Here is a 25,863-nt window from a genome sequence, read left to right as displayed (position 1 = left end):
TCATTAGTGTTATTATTCTGTCGTATAATTCTGTAATCATTTGTTCTGGTTTAGCTCCACCCACTTACCTTTGGTCTGCTTGTGAGATGGCAGCCCAATTACCACCTAGCTCTACAGCGTGATCCTCCTTACGAATCTTATTCCATATTTCAGATGGGACTAATTGACCCATCAGCATGTCTATATCTGATAATGTTAGAGTGCAAGAGGACAATGTTTGCGTTAATTCTGTATAATATCCTGCCGGATTTTTACGTGGATCAGGTAATGCTTGCTTTAATGCAATAACCTCTGATCTTTTCCATGGAACATGTACCCAAACTTGCTGGAAATGAGCAGCCACAGGGGGGTTAGCCCCTGGCACAGCATCGCGCCATACTGATTGTACCTCTCTCATAGGATATAATTTGTCTGTTGTAGCAATTCCTTCTGCCCCATAATTTTTACAAAATAGAAGATCTCTATATGTTACTAAATTCGATATCGCATCTTTATAATCTTGTCCTATCACTGCTCCAGAAGCTACTTCCCTTCTTAATTCTAATAATCCCCTAGGTGGGCCATTTTGAATTTCACTCTCCCACATTTGAATCAATATCTCACACATGAGATTAAACACATACCGCTGAGTGGATGTAGGCCATTGCATAGCTGAATCTTGAATATCAGATGACCTATACATATTAACATTTGTCATCCATTTTTGAGCCTGAGATAGAAGTAATGTTACTTCATGAAGATCGAGATGACTCTGACTTCTAAGAGTTCTCTTTATAATAGGGGAATTACGTACTTTATTCATAAAAGGAGTAAGAGCTGAAAAGAACCCACTATCTTTTCTTCTAACTGATTGTGGAGTAGAGGCTTGTGTCACAGTCACAGGGGTAGAAACTAGTGTCGTTTCAGGTGGTATTACAACAGAACCCACAGAAGTAACTGGGAATCATAGGTTGAGGCATAGGCAGAGGCGGAGGTGGAGGTATAAAAGGTATTATAGCAGGTACTGGTGGAGGAACCAAGGCTGGTACATAGGGCGGTGGAGCAGACAACATAAGGGACATTAAGGGATCTTTTTCATTCTCCTCATCTAATGATGGAGAAGTAGGCAAAACCGGATAACATTTATCTACTGTCATATGATGTCTGTCTAAGACTTCAATTGTACGATCAGTTTCATCGTTTTTAAATTGCTGAGCAGCCTGTATAATAGACATTTCTCTTTCCTTTCTATCTCTTTTTGCTTGTTTAATTTCTTTCGGTTTTCATTCCTTTCGCCAAATGCGAAATGAGTCAAACATTGCCAGCCGGGCTTTTCTCTTAAATAGTCTTTCTTCTAAATTGCCCAACACACAGGGCTCGAAACTACCATCCTTTGGGCAATGTAAAATACCGTCATTCTTAGTGTATTTTTCCCAAAGGTCGGCAAAGATGATAGGACCAGTTCCATGTTTGGAATAAACTTTATATTTCGGAGTCCCTACTGAAGGCACTGGACAAGTGTCTTCTAGTCGGGAATCTCTTGAACAACAACAACAACACCATCTCTTGGACCTACTGAAACCAGGCATTGGTATTTCACTGGCCTCTTACTAACATCAAGGGGTTAATCGACTAACACAGTACAAATGTACTCACCCCTCGGCTTCGGTTATTGCAACAATCGAATCAAAGCAAAATCAAAAACAAAGATGTGGGAGCTATCAACAATTACTTAACCAAATTGTTCTCTCACACCAACAGAGGCCCGTCTACCGTCTCGAGATGCCAGTCATCATTAATACGAACCAAAGCAGGGCGGCGGTCAGGGTAGCAGTCACCAGCAGCCGTCGGAAAGGAGAAGCCACGTTGTAAAGACCTTCGGTCCACTTCTGACATACAGGGGTCACTTATGTGGTGCGCTTCCTCCGGAATTTCCTCACGTAGCTCCTCACGACCCTCGGGCTTGACTACGACCTTTGACACCGCCCCACGTTGGGTGCCAGTTGAAGAACCAGGCCTTTAAGGGCCTAGCGGCGCAGGGCACGCCTAAATCTCCGCGTTCACCTGCTTCAGTTATACAGAGACACGGGACACTCTGTTAAGCGTAGACAACAGGATTTATTAGCTGCAGCTATGCACAGTGATCCTAGAAGTACACCAATGGTATGTTCTCAGGAGACTGCCCTTTTACTCCGGGGCTCACAGTCTTTTATATTCTTTTACACCTGCATAAGAACACTCCCAATGCGCAAAATTTAAACCAATGAAAAGATATATTATTTGGGGAAAAACAAGACGTCACATGATTACATTATCCACCACCTAGGTCATGTTTTGACTAACCCCACAGGTGATTCAATAATGGCGTCCCTGAGGTAATCAACAGTGCTAGACATGTTTGTATATTGTGAAAAGGCCAATTTACAAGGTAGGATAAGGCGGGAAGAAGGACAATGAAAACCAACAGATGGTCTGAGACAAGGATTAGTGAGTCGAGACAAGATTACTGAAGGCCAACAGGTAGTTTGGATAAGGATTAGTGAGTCTGACTGATTCCCGGAACCAACTTCACCTCAAGGATAGAGGGGTTATTTGATACGTGGCAGTACGAAGGGCAAGAGTTTTCTGTTCGCCACATTGCCTGAGTGAGGGCAACACAAAATGGCGTAGAAACACAAAGTGGAGTTGGAACCGAATTTCCTCAAGCTCTAGTGACAATTCGCTGGTTTAGGCCTGAGCTGGGAAGGTGGTTGCTGTGTTGTGATTGTGTAGTTAATTTGCGAGGGGAGGGAAGGGGGGTAACAGACCTCTTAGCAGGTGATCTACACCGAAGTTGTCATGTTGGCGAATGGGAGGGTGGAGAAAATAAAGTCAATTTTGATACACTACGGACTGTTTTTTAACCATCCACCACTCACTAGTTTCTTTTCTTTACACAACACTGCCTGAACTCACCAACCCGCTCCGCAGTAAATCTGGCGTTGCAGCACACCAAAGAGACACTCGGTCTCTTTGGTGGGGCCCGATGATGAAGCATGTCATCACTAGGTGGTGAGTGAGGGCTTTCTTTAACGTCTTAAGTGAAGCCGTTTATTTGCTCCTTCTTGTGGTCGAAAACAACCATTGGACACTCTTTTTTTGTTTATAGGGTGGAGAAAGTGTCAAAAGAGTGTGGGGAGGGGGGAGGATGTTGGGGTGTTTTCAGTAACGTTTGGAGATCGTCCAATGGGAATGGAGCTCATTTAATTCAGGATTGTGATCACACTGATGTGGAAGGTGGGACGGGTGGAGGGTGGGACAAGTTCCTAGTGAGAACAGATACTGAAATAGATGTCATGGATACATTATCATGCCAGACAGTGACTACGCTGTAATGACATGGAATGTCAATGGTTTAGGTAATAAAGTGAAAAGGGGGCTGGTAACGCCATACCTTAAGAGACATAGACCTGATATAGTATTCCTACAGGAGACTCACCTGTTGGGATCAACTTGCTCTTTCCTGGGACGGGGGTGCTACACCACTTTGGCACATACAGGCTTCACAAGCTCCTCCAGTGGGGTGGCGATCCTTATTAAGCGATCCCCTCCCTTTCATGTCAGGCAAACATGGGGGGACTCTGAGGGGACATATGTAGCGGTAAAGGGTGTGTGGAAACGTAAGACCTATCGTGGGGACGCCCCTGAGGTCACACCCTTGGCCCGGTTCTTAGAGTCGCTAGGACTGTCTGATCTGTTGCGGCGCCACCATCCGCATCAACGGGCATACTCCTATTTCTCCGGTGCCCACAGGGTGTTCTCCCGCTTCGACTACCTGCTCGCTCCGGCGGGGGAGCTACAACGAGTGGACGATATAGACTATCTGGCTAGGGGCATAACGGACCACTCTCCCCTCCTCATGAGAGTAGGCGGTAGAGGATGTCGTCGACCACCACAGTGGAGGTTGAATGCATGGGAACTGCGAGATGAGACGGTTGCTGAGGAGCTATGCATTGACTCTCAGCTATACTTCACTGAAAACAAAGGTCACCTTGTGGGAGGCCTATAAGGCAGTGTTACGTGATAGGGCGCAAAATATACTGGTCCACAAAAAGAAGCGAGCAACCCAGGAACTTAAAGACTTAGAGCATACACTCCTGGACCTAGAAGAGATCGGCCCAGACAGGATGACTGAACAGGAGGTGTGCCAGCTTGAGATAACCAGACGAGAATACTTAGCGGTGGCGACTGATGCAGTGAAAACACATCAGCTAGCAATCCAACATCGACTTTATGAAACTGGAGATCGGGCGGGGAGTTTGCTAGCGTGGCTGGGGCGGAAGGAAATTGAGGCATGGTGGGTAATGTCTATAAAGGAAAAAGAAGATGTCCATGTTTCTCCCGAAACTATTGTGAGGGCCTTTGAGCGCTATTATAAGACTCTTTACGAGGCACACACACAGGCAGACGATTTACAGATACGCCAATATCTCGAGAGTATCAACTTGCCCTCCCTTACGCCTGATGATCGAGAGAGTCTGGAGGGTGTCATAATGCTTGCGGAGGTTACCGAGACCATAGGCCGACAGAAGGCAGGCAAGACCCCAGGCCCAAATGACTTGCCGGGTGACTTTTTCAAAATGAACAGTGCATTGTTGACGCCCCATCTCCTCAAGATGTTCCTGGCATCAAAGGAACAGGGATGTCTCCCGCCGAATCTTCGTCTAGCCACAGTGGTAGTTATTCACAAGGAAGGGAAACCCCCGGATGGCTGTAGGTCCTACCACCCCATCTCTCTTCTTAATATTGAAACCAAGATCCTGGCCACGATCCTTGCGCGTCGGCTATTGAACGTGATTCCCCCATTAGTCCACAGAGATCAATCCGGCTTTATGCCCAAGCGTGCTACACGTCTTAATGTGCGCCGCCTAGCTAACTGGATGGACACAGTATGGGGTCACGATAGTCCCCATTTGCTTCTCTCGCTTGATGCGGAGAAAGCGTTCGACACGATCCAGTGGCCCTTCATGTGGCGAACTATGGAAGTGATGGGATTTGGCCCAGTTTTCCTAGAGTGGCTGGCGCTATTATAATCCATGCCTGAGGCTCGAGTCCGGGTCAATGGCACTCTCTCTGCTAATTGGCCGATACAGAGGGGCTCCAGGCAGGGATGCCCTTTATCCCCCTTACTGTTCGCTCTTATACGCCAATATCTCGCCTCTGGCCTCTGGCTTGTGTGGTCCGTACCCGGCCGGGTTTAGGTGGCTTCCTTGCCGATCCGGGCTCCTTGGAGGAAGAACGCATCTCATTATATGCGGACGATGTTTTGCTCTATGTCACGCAACCCACTGAAATGTTACCATGCCTTTTACACATCTTTGAGAAATATGGCAGCTAAACTGGCTATAAGATAAACTTGAATAAATCCACCCCCTATACATTAAGTGGAGACCCCCTGTCTTACCCCTACCCTAGCTTCCTGCGACAGGCCACGGAAGGATTTCTTTATTTGGGCCTCTATATTACCACCAACCCCGGGCTTCGCTTAGACCACAATATACGACGGGTGGTGCTAAACTTCCAGGCCGATGGGAAACGATGGAGAAAGCTTCCTTTGACTATAATGGGATGAGCCGCCCTGTATAAAATGGTAACACTCCCCCAGCTACTTTATGTTCTCCAGAATACGTATCACAAAGTACCTGACGCTATTTTTGCTCTAATTAATAGTGAACTGTGTCTCTTGCTCTGGGATGGTGTTCATCCACGCATAGCATTGCAGACTCTGCAACGTAACCCACACAACGGAGGGTTGGCCGTGCCAGACATCAGAGCCTACGATAGGACGGCCCACCTTGTCATTATTATTGAGTGGAATCATGCACCAGGGGATCATGCGACTTATAGGCTGGAACGACTCCAGTTCCAACATCATTCCCCGCTACACTACTTATACGGGGGAGCAGGGACGGCAAAACTACTTCCTGCAACTCAGCGGGTGATAGAGGCCTGGAAAGCTGTAGGAAAATTAATGGGATGGGAGGGACGACCTACGCGGGAGATCCCCTTGTGGGAAGGGACTAATCTGTCTGAGATCAGTAAACTGAGGGGCTTTAAAAATTGGGATCTTATTGGCATCTTGAACCTAGGAGACCTTCTGGAGAGAGGATCTCTGGCTTCCTTCTTCCTTCAAACTAAGTACCACTTACACAATTCCTAGGCCTACGCATATCTTGGACTTTATCTTGCATGGCGGGCGGAAGGGTTGGACGACGTGACGCTGCCATAATATGCTCCTCTTGAGGGCAGACTCCTTCTTGAGGAGATCCCGACTCAGGCGATATCTCTGACGTATAAAACGCTACTCTACAACATGCCGGACAATCTGGACCCACTCCATGCAAAATGGGAACTCACTACAGGGCCACTTGAAGATATAGATTGGGAAGTGGCCCTCATGCATCCACGTGAGATGGCGATCAAGTTGAGACTACGCCTTATTCAATATAAGATCCGTCATAGGGTCTACTATGATAGGGAACAGTTGCATAAGATGGGGAGGGTGGAAGACCCTGCATACTTCAGATGTCGTACAGAGCATGGCACGTACATCCACACTCTCTGGGACTGTGGTCACATCCTGCCCTACTGGCACACAATAGTGGGAGAACTAAACAAAATACTCGGGGCAACTATGGGGATGGACCTGAAATTCTTACTTTTGGGTGTTCCCACAGATGTTGACCTACCACGCTATGGGTTGGTGGTGGCTAAGAGAGACATAGCTAAGTACTGGGGTGCATCACACCTTCCTACACTCACGGAATGGAAATCCAATATGGATCTCTACATGGCAGCCGAGAAAGTGGTTTTTAAGGCAAGGGGCTGCCCACGTAAATTTCAGAAGATTTGGTCCCCATGGTTGAAATATTACAAATTGGATCTCGATATAGAAGAAGGAGCCCTTGCACTGTCTCATGCGAAGTCTGGTACTGACCCATAAGAAATGTCTTCCTGCCGTCTGTGTAAGATTGGAATTCTAGAAGGGTTTGCCTTTCATGCTTGCTGGACTGCCACTGTTGATGTAAATGACTGCTTTCTCTTGCATAATCTTCTGCATTATCTAGTGTCCATGGCCATACCTTCCTGCCTCTTAATGATTGTATTTTTTGCATTGATGATTTCCTTTCCCACTCCTAAGTTGTGTTTCTTAATTGTAAGGAAAATCCAAAATAAAGTTTTTTAAAAAAAGAAATCCGTATTTGTGGCCATTGATCTGCCAGCTATCAACCCAGTCTGATCTTTATGGATTATTTCCTGAGCCGCGGTTGAGAAGCGCTGTGCCCAAACCTTCATTAAGATCTTGTAGTCAGAGTTGAGGAGGCTAATATGTCTGTAAGAATTTATATCTTTTGGGTTTTTGCCTTGTTTCACAAAGCTGACAACTGTTGTCTCTTTCTTTAAATTGCGAGGGCACCAGCCCCTATTTGTAATATAATCAAAAAGGTTTGTCAAGGGCGGGGTCAACTTTTTTGAGAATCTCTTGTAAAATTCTATTGGAAGTCCATCCTCCCCACACACTTTAGCTCCAGCCATTGATTTTAGGGCAGCCACGATTTCCGTACCTGATTTTAATTGATCCACCAACAAATTGGATAATCTTGGGAAATTTACTTTATCAAAATATCCCTTAATGACATCTTCCCCAACCGGATATTCCGTTGTGTAGAGCTGCTGGTAATGCTCCATAAAAACATGTGCAATCTCGTCACTATTTAATACCTCTCCTCCAGTTTTAGCATCTATCACCTTTGAGATTAAAGTTGCTTCTTGTCTAGTTTTTGTGGAGCTAGCTAGCAATTTTCCAGCTATTTGGCTATTTTCGTAAAGCCGTTGTTGGTAGGTTCAGGAGCTACTGATCTCTTCTAATAAAAAGAATTCCCTCAACGCCTGTTTGGCATCTTCAAGCTATTTGGAACCTGTCACCGTTCTCCGGACCTGAGCCCTTTCCACTCCAATCTGGAGTTCAGCTATTTTAGTTCGACAAATTCTCGATTGGGCATCCGAGAAAGAGATAATTTGTCCTTTCACTGCTGCCTTGAAACCCCCCCAGACCGAAAATGGTTTCACTGTCCCATCGTTGATACTGAAATATTCTAGGATCCATACTTTGATGCCCTCTACCCACTGTTGATCCTTAAGGAGGAGGTGATCCACCTGCCACCTTGAATGCTCCCTCTTCCCCTCACCAATTTCTAGTTTGAGCCTAATGTAAGAATGATCAGAAAAAGAGTTAGCCCCAATGTCTACCTTTAAGCTATCAAATGATCTAAATGTTAAAAAAAAGTTAATGCGGGATGCAGTCTGATAACGGTGGGAGTGACAAGTGTAGGAGTTTATATCTGGGTTAGCTTTACGCCATGGATCTATTAGTTTGAATTCGTACATGATGGCCTCAAACACTCTTTTAGTGTTTGGTTTTAGTTGTTTTTATTTTTTGTTTGAGGTATCCTTTTTTAGATCCTGTATATAATTAAAATCTTCCGGATAATAATTTGACCGAGGAAACCCCTTAACAGCTCATTGATCTTCACCAGCCTGATGCATCTTCCATAATTGTACCATAGTAATTTACAAATTGTAAAATCCTCCAATTTAGTCTTGCAGCTACCCATAACCATCTCCCCTGCGGATCCCTATGAACTTGTTCAAATTCCCAGGACAAATTTCTAGAAAAATAGATGGCTACCCCTCTCGTAGCTAGCCCAGCAGATGCAAAAACAGCCTTGGAAAATGTCCTCGGTAGCTAAAGCTTAGGTGAATTGGACTTGAGATCTGTTTCTTGCAGGAACCAACTATGGGGCATGAAAGAGGCCAGCCATCTGATGAGCCCACCATATTTCTGTTTGTTGAGGATCCCATTTACGTTGACTGACAGAATACTGCAATTACTAGCCATTTCTGTTTCTTAGATACACTTGATATCTGATCCAATCAAGCTCTTATTTAGGCATAGCCCATGCAACCCAAATACAGGCATGGCTACTTCCATCCGTTCACCAAACGTCACAACGATTTCTTGGAAAACCAGCTTAAGCCGTTAGGGACTTCCCCGTGCTTGAATATTGATTTTTCCAAGAACTCGGTTAGTTTTACAATGAACATATATTCCTATGGGGTTCATTTATGACGTTCATATGCCCGACTTTACGTCAAACTTGGCATTCCTAAATACCTTCAAGGTATAAATATACCTTCACTTGCTATAGCAAAGCACGGTGGCTCGGAGCGGTTCGACGACCTACTTGCCCAACGCAGCTCGCTACAGCAATTGCCGAAGGAAGCCGACTCTCCAGCTGATGCACTGATCAGGAAGCTGCCCTCCTCTGCTGAGAAATCCAGCTCCAGTGTTTCTGACTTCCCTTGCGGCGTGTTGGGAAATCGAGTCCCGAGACAGAGATACCAGACCTCCTTCATTCTAATGTATGAAGGTGATTAGAACCCAGACAAACCTTTGGTAGATTCTTGGCAAAAACTAAACCTATGCTAAAGACCATACTTACTTCTTCCCTCATACTAGACCTAGGTTAGGTACATTGGGGTAGGCGTATTTTAGAAGCACCGGTTGAGTATTTTAGTCTATGTTATTTATGTATGTATTTTTATATGGCTTACAAACCATACAATGCTATTACAGTATTATTTTATAATACTATTCTCGCTGTACGCATTATACTTTGCATTCTGTCTAAAGATTGTAGCAGTTCACCTCTCTTGCATGAGGAAGAAGACTGTTCAATAAACCTTTTATTAAAAACACCGTCTCACTATTTCTCTGCAACTCTGTAGAAACGAAACATGCACGATTGACTGTGTGAAATACTTATCTATTGTTTCCACGACTCTGAAGATAGTTATTCCAGTCCTCGGGAAACAAAGTTGTCACGTTTATGCGGTTGTCAGAAACCAATCCCTTCTTGTGAATTCGAGAAAGTTTCTAGTGACCTCTGAGATAGCTGGCACTCACAATTAAGTTTAGTATATTTGATAGAGACCTCCTGACCTAAGTCCTACATCATATCTATAGGATATATTATTCCAATGCGCAGAGCCTTTTCCCTAATGAAAATTTCCCCCCAACCCCGCAACAAAAATGTGAACCCCTCCCCTGAAATGTGAAAAACCCCACTAGCCACGCTAGCCTCATTTCACCCCTCCCTACAACCCTATTGTGTGTCATGGAACTACACCCATATGACCCTGCTACCCCAAGCAATACAAATGCCAAAATCTCCTATTATACAGTCAAATCATTGTTAACTTCAATAAGCCCTGGGCGTCTTCTATATTTGAGAAAAGATGAAACTTCCCCTTTACAAGAACTTGGAGCTTTGATTGTTGCGCTATTGAGGCCTGAGTGCCCTGTGCTTTAAACAGGTATAACATCTTCACAAATTCCTTCTGCCTACGTGCTGCTCCAGCCAACATGTCAGAAAATATACAACATTTAACAGATTCATTTATAGCCAATTGTCTCTGCTGTATTGTCTTCACCAGTATTCTCTCCTTAACACAAAAGTCAGAAAAATTCAACAGGATTGTTCGTGGTATCTTTGAATTTAGCAGAGGATGAGAGGGAACTCTGTGTGCCCTAGTAATTGTTCGATCCCCATCAAATTCTAGGAGAACATTTTGTTTAATAAACGTTGTAGTCCATTGGATAGTTTGAACTCCCTCGATCCTTTCGGGGACCCCCACTATTTGAATATTTGACCTTTGAGAGTGATTTTCGAGTTCCTCAAGTTTGTTCTCCATTTTTATTTTATGTTTTAGCTCTTCATTCGTCTTCAAAAACATGTCGCTCACCTGATCTTCTAGCTGCACAATTCTTGTTTCAGCTCCCTGCAACTTGGCTGGAAAGCAAGCAACTGTTTCTTCGATTTTGCCTAGACGTGGATGGAGGGAGGCAGTCTCAAGCTCTTGTGGGTTTTTCATCTCCCTTATCTTCACCAAGATGAGGTTCAACATATCCCTTATGCTTATTTTTTTCGTGATGTATCATTCCATCGAGGGATTACTGCTATCTTGGAATGTCTTCCCTTCAGGCTTTTTATTCCTGGTTTGTGACGCCTCAATCTCCAGACAGGTTCCGCCCTGAGTCTTCGCTGATAATCTTATTATAGGCTCTGGCGCGGACAACGCTAGCTGAGTCGAATTCAGAGCCATTCTTTGTTTGGGAGCTGGCAGTGCTTCTGGATTAATCGAAGAATTGTTCTGATTTTGATTTTGTTCGGCCGTTCCCCCAAATCCAATAACGACTCCCCTGGAACTTCTTCAGATTTTGTTATGATGTTAGGAGGAGCCAGTGGAGATGCTTTTTTTTATAAACAGAGGAAAATCCTTGGCGCCTTTCAGATCCCTCTTAATACCTCTGGTTGTAGGAACATCTTGTTGTTCCCTTCCCAATGCTGATATGACCTCCGTGGATTTTTGCACCTCTAATATCTCTCCATCTAGCTGCACCAGGTACAGAAGCTGCTCTTCTTCTGAGCTTTCGAAGCTAGAATTGAAACCAGGGAGATTTGAACTGTGCTCAATTCTGGCTGTTTGCGCTGTGGCTTTCGGCTGGGCTAAGCAGGTTTTCACTTTTAGCCCGGCTGTTGAATCAACCTTAGCCATCGCATTAGTTTGTTTAAAGTACTTTCCCATTTTCAGCCTTGATTTTGTTCCTGTTATCCAAGTGTACCAAATACTGCCCCGATCCCAAAGAGTGACTTCCTAATTGCTCAGTCCCGTACACCTCAAGGGCTACTTTCATCCGCTTGGCAGCATTTTAACAATATTTGAAGTTTAATTGAAATGCTCCTCCTACCTCCTGCCTCCTGCTTCCTGCGTCCTGCCCGGACCTCCAAAGCTCCTCAATCTGCCTAAGACCTCCGTGGAATGACCAATGTTATTTCCCCCTAAATCACCCCCTCACTCAGAGCCAAGTAAACTGGCCCGATATGGCATGGAAAAGTTGTGATGCCGTGCACCAACCGTGGGGGGAAACCAGGACTGCCAGCAAGCGCACCGCTCTTCACTGGGGGGCTTGAATCAGCAAACCAGTCTTACGGTAGAGGAGGGCAGTAGGTAAGGCACATCAGAAGGGGTCATAGGCCTCAAAGGCTGGGTGTCAGCGCTACGATGTAGGATCTTGTGACGTTTAAAAATCTTACCAATTTAGATTTGACGCATCTGAGGCCTCTTCCCTTATACAGTACTCTCAGGCCAGTCCAATAGACAATTTACAGCGTAAGGGAGGTGAAAGTTCAGAGTCTAGAAGAGCTTGGCATTAATGTATTGCTCTACAGCACAGAAGAGTAGAGAGTTTATATGTCCTGGCTACCACCAGGGTTTTTCTGGACACAGCTTCTCCCAGTCTTACTCCAGTCTCATTAGATATGATTGCAGTGCCATCTGAAATGAGTCAGGCAGGGCCCACAGCGCCACACACAGAAGCTTCACTCACCAGACCCTCCAGGTGGCGCAGCCGTTTACAGTTCTTCCTGCCTCTCTCAGGACGCGTTGGGCAGTCAGCAAGCCCCAGGTTGCTGTCGGCGCATCACGTAGTTTAGCGCCGAGAGGGGGGTTGTTATGGCCCAGGGCACCACGGTCAGGATGCCAGCACTTCAGTAGGCCCCAGAACTCGACATACAAGCACTTCACAGTGTTTTCACTCCGAAATGCCGAAACTCCATTGCTGGGGGCGGAGCAGTGTCACCTATGGCTGCACCGAGGCGTGGTTCTCTGCAGCCATTTGAATTTTTTATTAGTAATGTTGAAGTGCTTTGTTATTGGTGTGGTGTTATAAGGTAGGAAATACAATAAATACATTTGTGTATTAATTAATGTCTTTGTTTGTAAATATTCTCTAGTTTAAAATAATTATAGTTTATAAATGTATTCATTATTTTATAATATATATTATTTGTAGGTTTTTTATATGTAATTATTATTATAGTATTTCCAATTTTTATATATGTAATATATAACATTTTTCATTTTTTTAATTGTTTTATCACTTTAATTTTTTTTAGTTTTAGTTTTAACTTTTTTGAGTTTGAATCATAATTTTTGTCTCTTAGCTATCCAACACTTTCCCTACTGTTGCACTCACTGGAGTGGAAATAGTAATTTTAACCCCTCCACTATCCAGCACTTTCCCCACTACTGCACTGTTTGGAGTGGGCATAGTAAGCTATTCTCTGCAATCCAATACTTTCTCTACTGTTGCTATCACTGGAATGTGAATAGTAATTGTTACCCCTCCGCTATCCAACACTTTTCTTACTGTTGCACTCACTGGAGAGGGAATAGTAATTTTTTCCACCCGCTATCCAACACTTATCCTACTGTTGATCTCACTGGAGTGGGAACAGTAATTTCAACCCCTCCACTATCCAGCATTTTCCCTACTACTGCACTGTTTGTAGTGGGAATAGTAATTTTTACCTCTCCACTATCCAACACTTTCCCTACTGTTGCATTCACTGGAGTGGAATAGTAATTGGTTCACCTCTGCTATCCAACTATTTCCCTACTGTTGCTCTCACTGGAGTGGGGATAGTCATTTTTACCCCTCCGCTATCGAACACTATCCCTATTGTTGCACTGTTTGGATTGGGATTAGTAATTTTTACCCCTCTGCTATCCAACACTTTCCCTACTGTTGCATTCACTGGAGTGGAAATAGTAATTTTTACTCCTCTGCTATCCAATACTTTCCCTAATGTTGCATCACTGGAGTGGGTAATAGTAATGCTGTCCCCTCTGCTATGCAACACTTTCCCTACTGTTGCTCTCACTGGAGTGGGAAGAGTAATTTTTACCCCTACACTATCCAACACTTTCCCTACTGTTGCACTCTTTGGAGTGGGAATAGTAATTATTACTCCTCCTCTATCCAATTTTTCCTCTACTGTTGCATTCTTTGGAGTGGGAATAGTAATTTTTTCCCCTCTGCTATCCGACACTTTCCCTACTGTTGCTGTCACTGGGGTGGGAATAGTAATTTTTACCCCTCCACTATCCAACCCTTTCCCTACTGTTGCACTCACTGGAGTTGGAATAGTAAATGTTATTAATTTGCTATCCAACATATTCCCTACAGTTGCACTGATTGAATTGGGAAATTTAAGTTTAAACATGTTTTAATAGTTTAATGTCTTAAATTATTGTAGATTTTTTAAATATTTTAAATTATTGATATGTATATATTTTATTTGTATATAATTTTAAACTTTTAAAATAAATTAAAGATAATTTATTAATTATTTTAAAGTATTTATATATACATATACATAAATTATTATGTTTTTCTGTTAATTTTTCTCAAATTTACATCAAATTCCATGCTTCCTCCCTTTAAAAAAATGTTGTTAATAAAAGTTGTTGCTGCGCTGCATTGTGTCATAGGGAAAGAGAAAAAATGCTCCATATCTATTAGGATATAGTACATTCCCCCACCCCTAATCTTGGCACACGTTGGCTGTCATGTGCCAATGTACAGGTCCTTGCACCACAGGGAAATGGTGTGTTCATTCTCTAAAGCATACGTTTTTTACTGGGTAGAGACCCTTTCAATACAAAAACGATATTTTGATATTTTCCCACTTCATAAGTGTGCTGTGAAATGCAAAGTTGGAAAAATAAGAAGAAATGTAAAAATATTTCTCCGTTACAGCAACCTCGAGGAGACATAAGGTTTTAGCTCAAATCAAATCTATGATTGTTAGTAGATAGGGATTTGCGTCAAAGCCATAGGTGGTTGCATGGGAACGCCCATTTACCAACATTGATGCAAAGTAGTGCATGCTTTTCAACACAAATCCTAGTTTGCGTTAAATAGTAAAACCCACCCCAACCCTCTACACCTGCTTTGCAACACAAAAGTGAAGCCGATCTGGTGCAAAGCATTAGCAAGTCTGGGCCTAGTTCCAGTTATGCCATTTCCACATAATGGACTAGCTTTACAATTGTTATCTTGTGCTTTGAAAATTATATCTTCTCTATACATGTCTCCCTTCTCAGTTTATGTACCTACCATTCGCAGCAAGTTTGTATAAAACACCTTACAAACGTTCAACAGATTTCCGAAACGTTTAAAGCATTTAACAAAATGCACACCACAACATGCACCCACATATTTCATAATGCTTGAGGGTAGTCTGAATCATGTCATTAGGACACATCCAAATTCTTTGATGCCTCCCTTTGTGATCTGAAGCTTTTGAGTGGCTCGGGTGCAAAACATGATGCAGGACCCTTTCGTTTTATGGGCATTCAGTCAGGAGTCCATGGATTGCCAAACATTGAGTGGCAAGCTCAAGTAGCTTCTCGCTTAATGTGGGTCCTAGTCTGGCAGTAACAACCAAGAGACATCTAGGGCCCCATTAGGATGGCGGGCGGATCGCCCCTGCCAGGCCGGCGATAGCTACCGCCGGCCTGGTGGGGGCGATCTGCCCGCCATCCGTGCAGAAATTACCCCTGCCATATTATAATGGCTGGGGAGTTCCGCGGCGGACGGAAAGAAAAGGGTTCTATATGGTGGCGGTGTCTGAAAGACACCACCAGCCATATTAGATTGTGCATTTTTCAATGCCTTTCCGCCACAGAAAGGCATGGGGAGTCTGCTTTGGGGGCCTGTTGCGGGCCCCCATGGACTCCGGGGGGGTGGGGGTGCACATGGGGGGTACCTATGGTACCCCCCTGCCTTTCAAAGAACAACGTGGCAGGCACCGCGCGGTGCCTGTCATGTTGTGCTTTGAAATGCACAACATGTATTTTTAGCATTGCGGCGGGCGGTGCTTGCAGTGGCGGGCGCATCCTAATTGCACCCACGGGACCCCCCCTTATGGCGGGCGGTCCCTTGTACCGTGAGGATGGCGGGCGGACTTTGTCATCCTAATGGGGTCCCTAGTGTTTAAACAAAGGGGTTTTTCCATGACTGAAATACCTATATTAGTAAGGTTATAACTTTTGGAAAGAATAGCTGACCAGGTCATGGCTAATTATTTTCATATGGGCTCAGGTGCAGAAAGCAATTTCCCCTGTGCAACATTTAGTACATATGTTGCTCCATAAAAGGATGATACTATGACTGCACCAGACAGTACCGGACTTGAGGCGATCACCATTGAAAAGATTCTGGACCTTGAAAAGTAATAAACTCAGTTTACTTGAGCTTTGAAAAATCCCTTAAATATTGTTAAATAATAATATATGTACTGCTCTTTATTTAAGGTGCGAGCTGACTACACTAATGACGTTTGTCCATCTACCCCAGCCAATTTGACACAACAATGGAAATATTGCATTATTTCCTGCGTTAAATATGTTTATTAAAAAGAGTTTGTGCCTTCCTACATCATTACAATTTAAAGGAATTATCCATCCCCTCTTTTATTGTTAGTGCTCAGGCGTAGTTCTTGGGGGTATAAGTGGGAGACATTTTGTACATTTTTCATAAAAAATAAAACAAAGACTATTGTTTTATTTAATGATGTCAACTATACAGCAATGAAATGAAGTCACCCATGCCTTTATTGTAGGATGTGAAAAACCGAAGAAACCCACGTCTTGTTCCATATGCGCTGTTGGATGATCGCACTAAAAAGTCAAATAAAGACAGTCTGCGCGAAGCTGTCCGCACCCTGATTGGCTATGGGTACAACTTGGAAGCACCGGATCAGGACCATGGTACGTACGCTGGATATAGGTCACACCTACTGTCTGGTTATTAAGAAAATTCGTATCTTTTTTACAAAATGCCATTCTTAAAAGTTGCATTCCAATTTGTATCGAACTGCCGAAAATGTCTGATATGTTTCATTTTCTCTGACAGCGATTACCTATAATATTTTATGAGCTTGTTAAAAACATTATGAATGATAATCTTCTGGATGTAGGAACGTTGGACCTCATGTACAAAAGTGTTTTACAAGAGCAAAACCTGCAGTTCCCAAGTTCCAGAAAGACATCTTGTATGGACCAGAGAAACCTATGGAATGAGCCATAGAGACCTATGGGATGACCCATAGAGACCCATGGGATGAGCCAGAGAGACCTCTGGGATGAGCAAGAGAGACCTCTGGGATGCGCAAGAGAGACCTATGCGATGGGCCAGGGAAACCTACGGGATGGGCCAGGGGCAACCCATGGGATGAGCCAGAGAGACTTATGGGATGGGCCAGGGAAACCTATGGAATGGGCCAGAGTGACCTATGGAATGAGCCAGAGTGACCTATGGAATGAGCCAGAGTGACCTATGGGATGGGCTACAGCTCCTTCAACAAATGTATTTTCAAGTTCTCTCTACTTCCCACCATACCATGGTTGGCTAAAGAAGAACTTTATGGTCATAAGGATTCATGTTATGCCACTTTCTTCAGCTTCCATCACTCAGCCAGGAATCTATTCACCAAATGGCTAAGTGGGACCTGTCACCATTGGCGGTTGGACAAAGGACGTCTCATTTACTAAAGTGTTTGTTGTCAGTAGTACCAGCTTGCACAATAGAACATGACAAGAGAATGGTGGAAGCTCATGACTGACATAGGAAAAAACTAAATATTGCAGAGCGTGAAATGATTGTGAGGCATTGCCGAACAAGAGCTATGTTAAGATCAGTCAAAGCTTGGGCTGACAGTAAATGACACTAAACATAGTGAATGTAATATCCCGTGGATTTACCTCTTGATCCAGCTCGGGAAATAAAAAAAATCCTGTTGTGTTAAATTCTGACATGAGAGGGTTAATTGGAAGTCATGTGCAACCTCACAAAGGGTCAGTTCTAGGGCGGTGTGACCAGTGCCACTGCACAGGGTTGGTTGCCTGTTCGCAGGTAGATTATGGTTTGAAAAGCACCTGCTACCCCGTTCCTGGCCTCCAGCAATTTCCAGGCAACAATAAATATGTCAAAATAACTCCAGTGAATAATGTACTTCCTGGAGAGAGATGGAGTTTTGACTCTTGGAAGTTTTGACTCATGGTAAGGTAGCTTAGAGGATTTGCCTGCTGCAAAGAACATGTACCATTCCGATCACAAAGTGCACATAGTGCAAATAGGTCAGTGGTTTACTGCTTTTGTCAGAGACTTCGTTTTGCTACTCGCAGGTTATAGGTTAAATTCCTAAAATAGAACAGTGAGCTATTAGCTGTCATCAAAGAGCTGCATGTGGACTGCAAGGTATAGATTAGAGTGTTATGATTTTCTCCCCAGTTTTTCATTATGCTAATGTTGCAAAAAGGTTAATTTGGGTAGAAATCAATTCTTCTTATAAAAGAGAACCTCCAACCATGGTGTTACATTTTTAATTCAGAGTTTGTGCTTCTCTAGACAAAACATACTTAAACTATACTGTCTACTGGTATGGATGACATGTGAATCCTACCCCTTGTAGACCTTTTTCATACTCTAACGTTTCCTATACACCGATTTACACACCTATTATTGATTGTCTCGGTGTAATATGTGTGATGTAAAGTGCTCTAACACTTTTCCCTTTTATGAGTGATGCTATAAAACAAATTAAATGCTTCTGAGAGAGTGGTTATGGAGACATGAGGGCAGTAGCGGTCGGCAGTAGGTGTTTCTGTAGGGTGGTGACGTGGGCAGGGGGAGGGGCAGGGTGGGGGGTAGTAATGTATGGATTACGGAGTTTTACAGGTAAGTAAACATTTAAATAAATAAAACGAATTTCGTTGCGCGCACTGCATCACATTGTGATGCAGTGAGCGCAACGAAATTTGTTTTATTTATTTAAATGTTTACTTACCTGTAAAACTCCGTAATCCATACATAATTACCTCCCACCCTGCCCCTCCCCCTGCTAACGTCACCGCCCTACAGAAACACCTACTGCCGACCGCTACTGCATGAGGGTCATTGTTAAAGGGTGTTAGCGAGGGAATCCGTCGCAGAGGTGGTAATTGGGGGGAAGGGGGCAAAACATTATCACACCGGGCGGCACCAGCGCTATAGCCTGACCGCACATTATAGGGAACATGCTGTAAATTGTTTTTTATGACATAAGTGATTATTGGTATTGTCAACCCACATTTCTGAATGAAACTTTTTATCACTTTCCAATTTTACAATACATGACCCTGTAAGGTTTCTCTCCCCTTCTTTCTTTCGCAGCTGCAAGATCAGATGTGTGCAGTGGCACCATGGAAAGATTCCGCATTTTCCGCGCAGAGAAGACCTATGCAGTTAAGACAGGAAAGTGGTATTTTGAGTTTGAAGCCATTACTGCAGGAGACATGCGGGTCGGTTGGACCAGGCCAGGCTGTCAACCGGATCAGGAGCTTGGATCTGATGAGCAAGCATTTGTGTTTGATGGCTTCAAGGTTAGTGTTCATCATTATGCAGCGGGGAATTAAATTCAAATGTACTGCAGTTTATTGAAAAGCAATGGATATTTTTATATTTTCCATTTCCGGGTTTTAAAAGGTTACAGTTGTAACACCCCACAATGTAGCCCAATGGCTTAAGCATACACAAGTATAAGAAAATAAGTATTTCTATAGTTTAACAAACTTCCTTTTTCCTGCTAAGCCCCACTGCAAGTGTTGCAGCTCTGATGGGCCTTACGGTGTCAGATGCTATTGAACTGATAGACGTATGTGACAGAAATCAAATGTGGAATAAAATAATGTAAACTAGGAGCTATCCTGAAGTTGATTTTGTCTCTGGAAAAACCCACGAGGCTGTGACATCACTGTGACAGAGTCACAGTTAGGGGCTGATTTGGATGTTGGCAGTAAGAATACTCCATCGCAATGGAGATGGAGTATGCTTACTGCCAACATAATGGCCCGCCTGCCCGATTAAGATGCAGGCAGACTAGGTTTGGCTCTGTCAATGGCTATATGTCTGCCCACCCAATCAGAATGTGCAGACATATAGCCATTTCTTACTGCCTGTCACCGCCAGGGAGGCGGAGAGGAACGAAAAAAGGTAATAATGCAACCATCACCATGGGAGATTACTCCCATGGCAAGGCGAGCATTCCGTTTTCTATTTTCTTTTAAAAAATAAAAAAAAGAACTGTTTGGTTCAGGGCTGCATCCTGCTGACGCAGCCCTGCACCAAACAGTAAAATGCATTTACAGGAACCCCCGTGACGGCTGTTCCTGACAATGCATTATAAATAACCAGCTGGTTGGTGGTCATTTATAAATATGAACGGTGGCACCTTTGCTAGGGATATGGAGTAACTTACTCTGTCCCCCAGGCAAATTGTTGGGTGGTCCCGCCAACCTTCAAATGAGGCCTTAAATCTTTCTGGAGATGGTGCATTCAGCTCCTTACATGCCTGGGGGAGTTTATTTGATGAGTTAAATACTTCTGCAGTTTATGACTGAAAGTAGACCTGTTTTGATATATTTATCCCACACACAGTTAGATATTAATATATATATAGTTAATGTATTTAGGGTTTTTTAAATGTTGTTTCCTGAGGGCTTCACCTCCATCAAGGGTGAAGTGATTTCTTGGTTTATATTTGGGTAAGAGGTCTACTTACTCCCTAAAGTGAGATATTGTTCAAGGAACAAAGCATGGCATCGGGGCTGGATGCTCTTGAATCTCTAACGCTATAAACCGGATTAATGTACACCACTGGGGTGCTTTAGCTACAGGTATCTGCAGGGGGCTCATGAAAGAGAGCACAGAGAAATCCAAAGAAAATTTAGCATTATTTGATGAGAACTTGGGGAGCAAGCACATGTGTTTTGAGAAGGGATGGTTATTGGTTGTGCACTGTCAGCATTGCCCACACTGTCCACCGCTTCAGGAAGGAACGTTTCATAACTGGCGATATAAAGCAATGGGGTAGCCCAGTCTAGTGCAGAACCTGGGGTTAACCGCATGCGTGCGGCATGATTCCCCCCCGTACGCTGAGAATTTGTAAATCCCTTTATTCATGACGAGCTGGGCTCGTCATGAGCGTGCGAGGAGGCTACCTCATGACGAGCCCAGCTCGTCATGAGCGTCGAAGGGGTTAATACTATAAGTAAAACAGTGGTTCTGCCACTCTTCGAAGTCAAAACATTTTTTAAACAGTTATGTCTCTCCAAATGGATGAGAACAGCCAAGAAATGAAAAAGAGCACAATGTATCTTATATCTAAACCAAAAATCTGAAAACCTCTTAGATTACTTTCCGATATATTTCTTTATCAGTATTTTGAAAAATAGTCCTCCGACGCCAGGTGCACGGGGCTCCATGTGGGTATCTTTACAAATCAGAAGGGGAAATCCGAGGGGCCTCCCCCCTCCTCACACAGCCCTTCTTAAAAGTCTTCACGAACACTTTACAGACGACAAGGGCTGCCCGTTGCTCTGAGAGGAAGGAAGATTCATTTCCCAAGTTTGAAAAGGCGACTAACAAGCCTTTCTAGTCAACAGAAGGGCCGTGTGAGGAGGCGGGAGGCCCCTCGGATTTCCCCTTCTGATGTGTAAACATACCCACATGGAGCCCCGTACGCCTGATGCCGGTGGAATGGCTCACATGATTATTCTTTGAAGTGACCATATCACTGTCAGCACGTGACTAGGACCACAGTGCCAGGAATTGGAGGCCCATTAAGGCTACACACAGACCTATCAGTCAGTCTCGAGGAAGAACCCACCAAGACGGTTATATTATCGCACTTTTTTCAGGGGTCGAAACGTCGACGCTTTAGTTTTTCAAGTGTTGATCATCACCAAGGATAACAAACTAATGATTAATCACTCACTAGGCTGATATTTCTTCTTTTTCTTCAAAACTTTGCACTGGATTTAGATATAATTTTTCTAGGTAGTATATGTCCATGTATCTTTTGGAATGTATTGTGACATGTAAATATTTTAATGTTTGTGCACTTCAAGTCCTAAATGTTGGTTCCGAAGAACTGTTCTGTGTGTATGTAAATATATGTACTAAAATAGGTTTGCACGATTGTTTCAAAATACTGATAAATTAATATATTGGAAAGTAATCTAAGAGGTTTTCAGATTTTTGGTTTGGATATAAGGTACATTGTGCTCTTTTTCATTTGCTGACTGTTCTCATCCATTTGGAGAGACATAACTGTTTAAAAATAATGTTTGACTTCGAAGAGTGGCAGAACCACTGTTTTACTTATAGTTTCATAACTGGCAGTGGAAGGGCGAGATTTTGATCGATACCTTATCACTATTGATCTAAACCCCGATCTGGTCGACTGAACCTTTGTTGCCTGTCATTGAAGGAAGAAAGTGCCTCTCTTACCAAGTTAGTTCACCCAATAAAGGACTCCGCTCCAAAAGATCACAAACAACTTCTAGCTTTCAAAAGTTTATTGTAAGGATAGGATAAGCTGCAAATACAGACATCTCAGAATGAGATTCACGAGATACACAGGTCCAACTACATACATGTGCTCTCTGAAAGCCCTCAGACGAGCAACGGAAATTACCAGCACAAGTTCTAAGAATAATAAAGCTATCAGCATTGACGCATATTGAGATCTCTCCTTCATTTAAGTTGGAGGAAAACACACAGGTTAGGCTGTCCCTACCCTGCTCTAGATGGTATCCCTACTTAACCAAGTCTCAACCTAACAAAAGGTGTCAGCAGTGAATGACCCCCAAGGGAAGTCACTCACTCTTAGTCTCTTGGTGAAAACCTATAGTTCTCCAGTCATGACCCCTCTCTGCCTACCCATCCGCTCTCTAAAGGGTCCTCAGGCATCTGCTCTAACTCCACCCAGGGGTGCTGTCCCTAATACAAAACAGTCAACAACATTTGAGACGCCCCTCGTGAGACGCCCCTCACGTGGTGTAGCTTCTGGCTTTTTCCATGCTGCTTTGTATTGGGCCTCATACGTTGGAGTTGACCTTGCTTCTCAGACTCTTCTCCGGCCCGCTGATACCCCTTAAACATTCCAGAACCCTCCTCCATGTCTGGGCCGTCTACTGAACAGACCTCTATTCATATTATTTATAATCGGATCCTCCCTTCTCTCTTGCAGACAGACATCTGCAGCCAAGAACCCAACTCTCATAGACTTCCAAAAAGGTTCGCAACATTTCTCGGCCCAGACATGTACGTGTAAATCAATGTTAAAACATTTCAGGCCTACAGCATTTCTCATAATAATTATAGCATTCAACTTCTTCATTAATTAAAGCATGTTAATACTCTTATTCTATTATTCAGTAAACACATCTATAAATCATGGCCCATTAATGCAATGACCAAAACATTAGTTCAATCTATGTCGTGAAAAGAAACACCTTCTAGCTCTGGCCCTGAGGCCTACCACATTCTGCGTTTAACCACATGCCATCTTACATTTTAGCAGCTACACGACATGGATTCAGGAATAATCACATCTAATAAAATCATATAGTGTCACACATTTCTGTATTAGTTCCACTTCTACTTAAATCTCTACATTAGCTATACATTCAGAATATAATTGCAGATACTACTAGCACTCATGGCATTTCTCCTCATGATTTGTGCTTACTACGGGTAAGTGTGATGCACTCATACATTTAGGTCAGTTTGCGCTCTCTCAGTTCCCCCCTTTGATGACCTCTCGGGGTCATCACTAACATTTAAACTGCAGTTATTGCTAGCATAACTTGTCTCTGCGCTTCCAGAGCCCTCAGACTCCTGTACTGATTATCTTGTATGGCAGCCAATCTCTGCAGCTGCTCTCTTTGGGCCCTTTCTGACCTTTTTGCTCTGTACCATTTGAATACCCTCACCAATCCCCACAATATGATCCCACAGATCAATACTATGATGATAGGTTTTAGTATATACCACACAAAGCTTTTGCCTAAGGTGGAGATCCACCCTCCAACTTCACTCATTCCGTGGCCCACCTTTTCCCAGACATTTTCTCTACTCAAGTCTTCGATCTCCTTGTGAATATCAGTTATGTTCCTAATAACTTTCTCAAGGGGCTTCGAATTGTCTGGAATGTAGGTACAACATTCCTGGACCTTCAAAGCCTTACAGACTCCGCCCTCTTTTGCTAGTAGGACGTCTAACGCAAGACGGTTCTGAAGAACCATAGCCCTTATCGATTGCATCTCTCCCTCTACCAGCATTAAGGACTGAGCAGTGCTGGCAGACAACCTGTCGACGACTGTTGCCAGTCGTCTAATTTTAACATCATTAAGGATTAGTCCCAAAAGAGGGAACATAGCTCCAAAGACATCTCCAACCATTTCTGCATCTCCTATATCTCTCCTTCCCCTCGATGATGTCTTGCCCTCGATGATCTCTAAGTCTTGTGCATGATATATTTTGGGGAAGACAATTGCTAGGTAACATGATCCATACCAGTTGTCAGGTAGTCTCACGTAGGCATTTCTTCCACATACAAAATACACATTTGGAATCACTTGCATTCCCTTCAGGAAATCTTTAGTATAGTACTCTATATTGAAAGCATGTTCACAGCTGACTTCTCCCACGTATACATTTTCATAATACGTTTTGGCTCGGTGAAGACATAGCTTTCCTTTCTGCGTCTTATCTAAAGCTATTGGACCACTACTACCCTTTCTCTTGTGTGCCTTCTCTTCCTCGGTCCAATCTGTTTTCCATTGTCCTGATTTTTTCAAAATCTTTTGTCTCCTGTAACGATCATCCACCTGCCCTATGAACTTCTTCTCGACTTCTGACACTTTGCATGTCAGGTTATTTCTACGGGCATGTGAAGTATCTAAGGTAATCCAAGGAATGAAGAACTTGGCCAGTCTGTCTTCACTCTTCCAGTAGTCCCATTTGTTCATCTGCTTATAATTTGGGACTTCTGGCAACACTGAATCATAGTTGGAGAAATAGTATTCAAAACTATCTCTCTCATAAAATATACTAAGCAATAAGCTACATGTAATGCCATATGTCAGCGGGAGGTGATGATATCTAATGCCTTCATCTACAGACGCCGGCAACTGCATGCAGACGTAACAGTCCTTAACCTCCATGGCATCCACGTATTCATATAAGAGTTTAGCATAAGCATTTGACCTAAAGTCTCCTTGGGACTCATCTACGTGTAACCTGCGGGCTTCTGCAGCTAATAACGCTTTCTCTTGAGTGTTTTCCCTTTTCTCACCAGCAACAGTGGGTGTAAGCGTTTCTACAGATTTCACATCAGTTACCTTCGCCTCTTCCTCATGTCCCTTTACATAAGAAATTGTTACCACCAAAGCTATTAATATTATCACTCCTACTATTAGTGTACCTATTATACATTTAGCTCTGCGGTTCTGGGTGCCGGCTTCCATTTCGTCAGACAATATAGCTCTCTCTTATCTTGGCACAAAGTTCCTTTCTTCTCGTTCCTTTACAGTCTCTTTTTACTCCTTTTGTCTTTAGAATCCACACAACTGGAAGCTGACAACCTTCTTCGCAAAAGTCCTTTAACAGTTCAATAAAGACAACCCTAGCCCTTCTCCATCAACTCAAGGGAAGTTCCCTAATATTCTCTGCTTCCTGGGCGCTAGGTAATCTTCTTTTTTCTGCTCGCTTTATTTACAAAGTCCTTTAAGCATCTACTATCAAGTTTGTGCCTGCAGCTTCGATAGCAAAGTTCAGTATTTCCAAACGAAGATTGTGCTCTTCATGGGCTGTTATCGTTGTACCAAAGTCGGGGAATTGCAATTCTGAAAGAAACATGTGTTTTAACTTGCTGAGGTGGGGAGGTCTGGGGAGCATGAATGTTAGTGACCCTTCTTGTTCGACTCCGGGTACCAACAGTCGTATTTCCACGGTGACGATGGGCTCAGAACTGGACACCACCACCGCTCGAATCCTCCCTGTCTCCTGTTTCAAAGACATTTGTCGCCAGATATGTCCACTCAGGTGTG

General features: G+C 43.5%; 1 protein-coding gene across 1 annotated transcript in view; it reads left to right on the top strand.

Moving 5' to 3' along the window:
- RYR2 (ryanodine receptor 2) overlaps positions 1-25,863 on the top strand; it is a 3,071,198-nt gene that overhangs the window by 790,290 nt on the left and 2,255,045 nt on the right. Inside the window, exons 23-24 of the mRNA XM_078648003.1 lie at positions 16,551-16,698; positions 19,142-19,350. Of these exons, the coding sequence (XP_078504129.1) occupies positions 16,551-16,698; positions 19,142-19,350 (357 nt within the window). The remainder of the gene's footprint in view (positions 1-16,550; positions 16,699-19,141; positions 19,351-25,863) is intronic.

This window comes from Lissotriton helveticus, chromosome 6 (genome assembly GCF_964261635.1).
Source record: "Lissotriton helveticus chromosome 6, aLisHel1.1, whole genome shotgun sequence".
In the NCBI taxonomy this organism is placed as follows: domain Eukaryota; kingdom Metazoa; phylum Chordata; class Amphibia; order Caudata; family Salamandridae; genus Lissotriton; species Lissotriton helveticus.
This window is presented reverse-complemented; position numbering and strand designations above follow the sequence as displayed.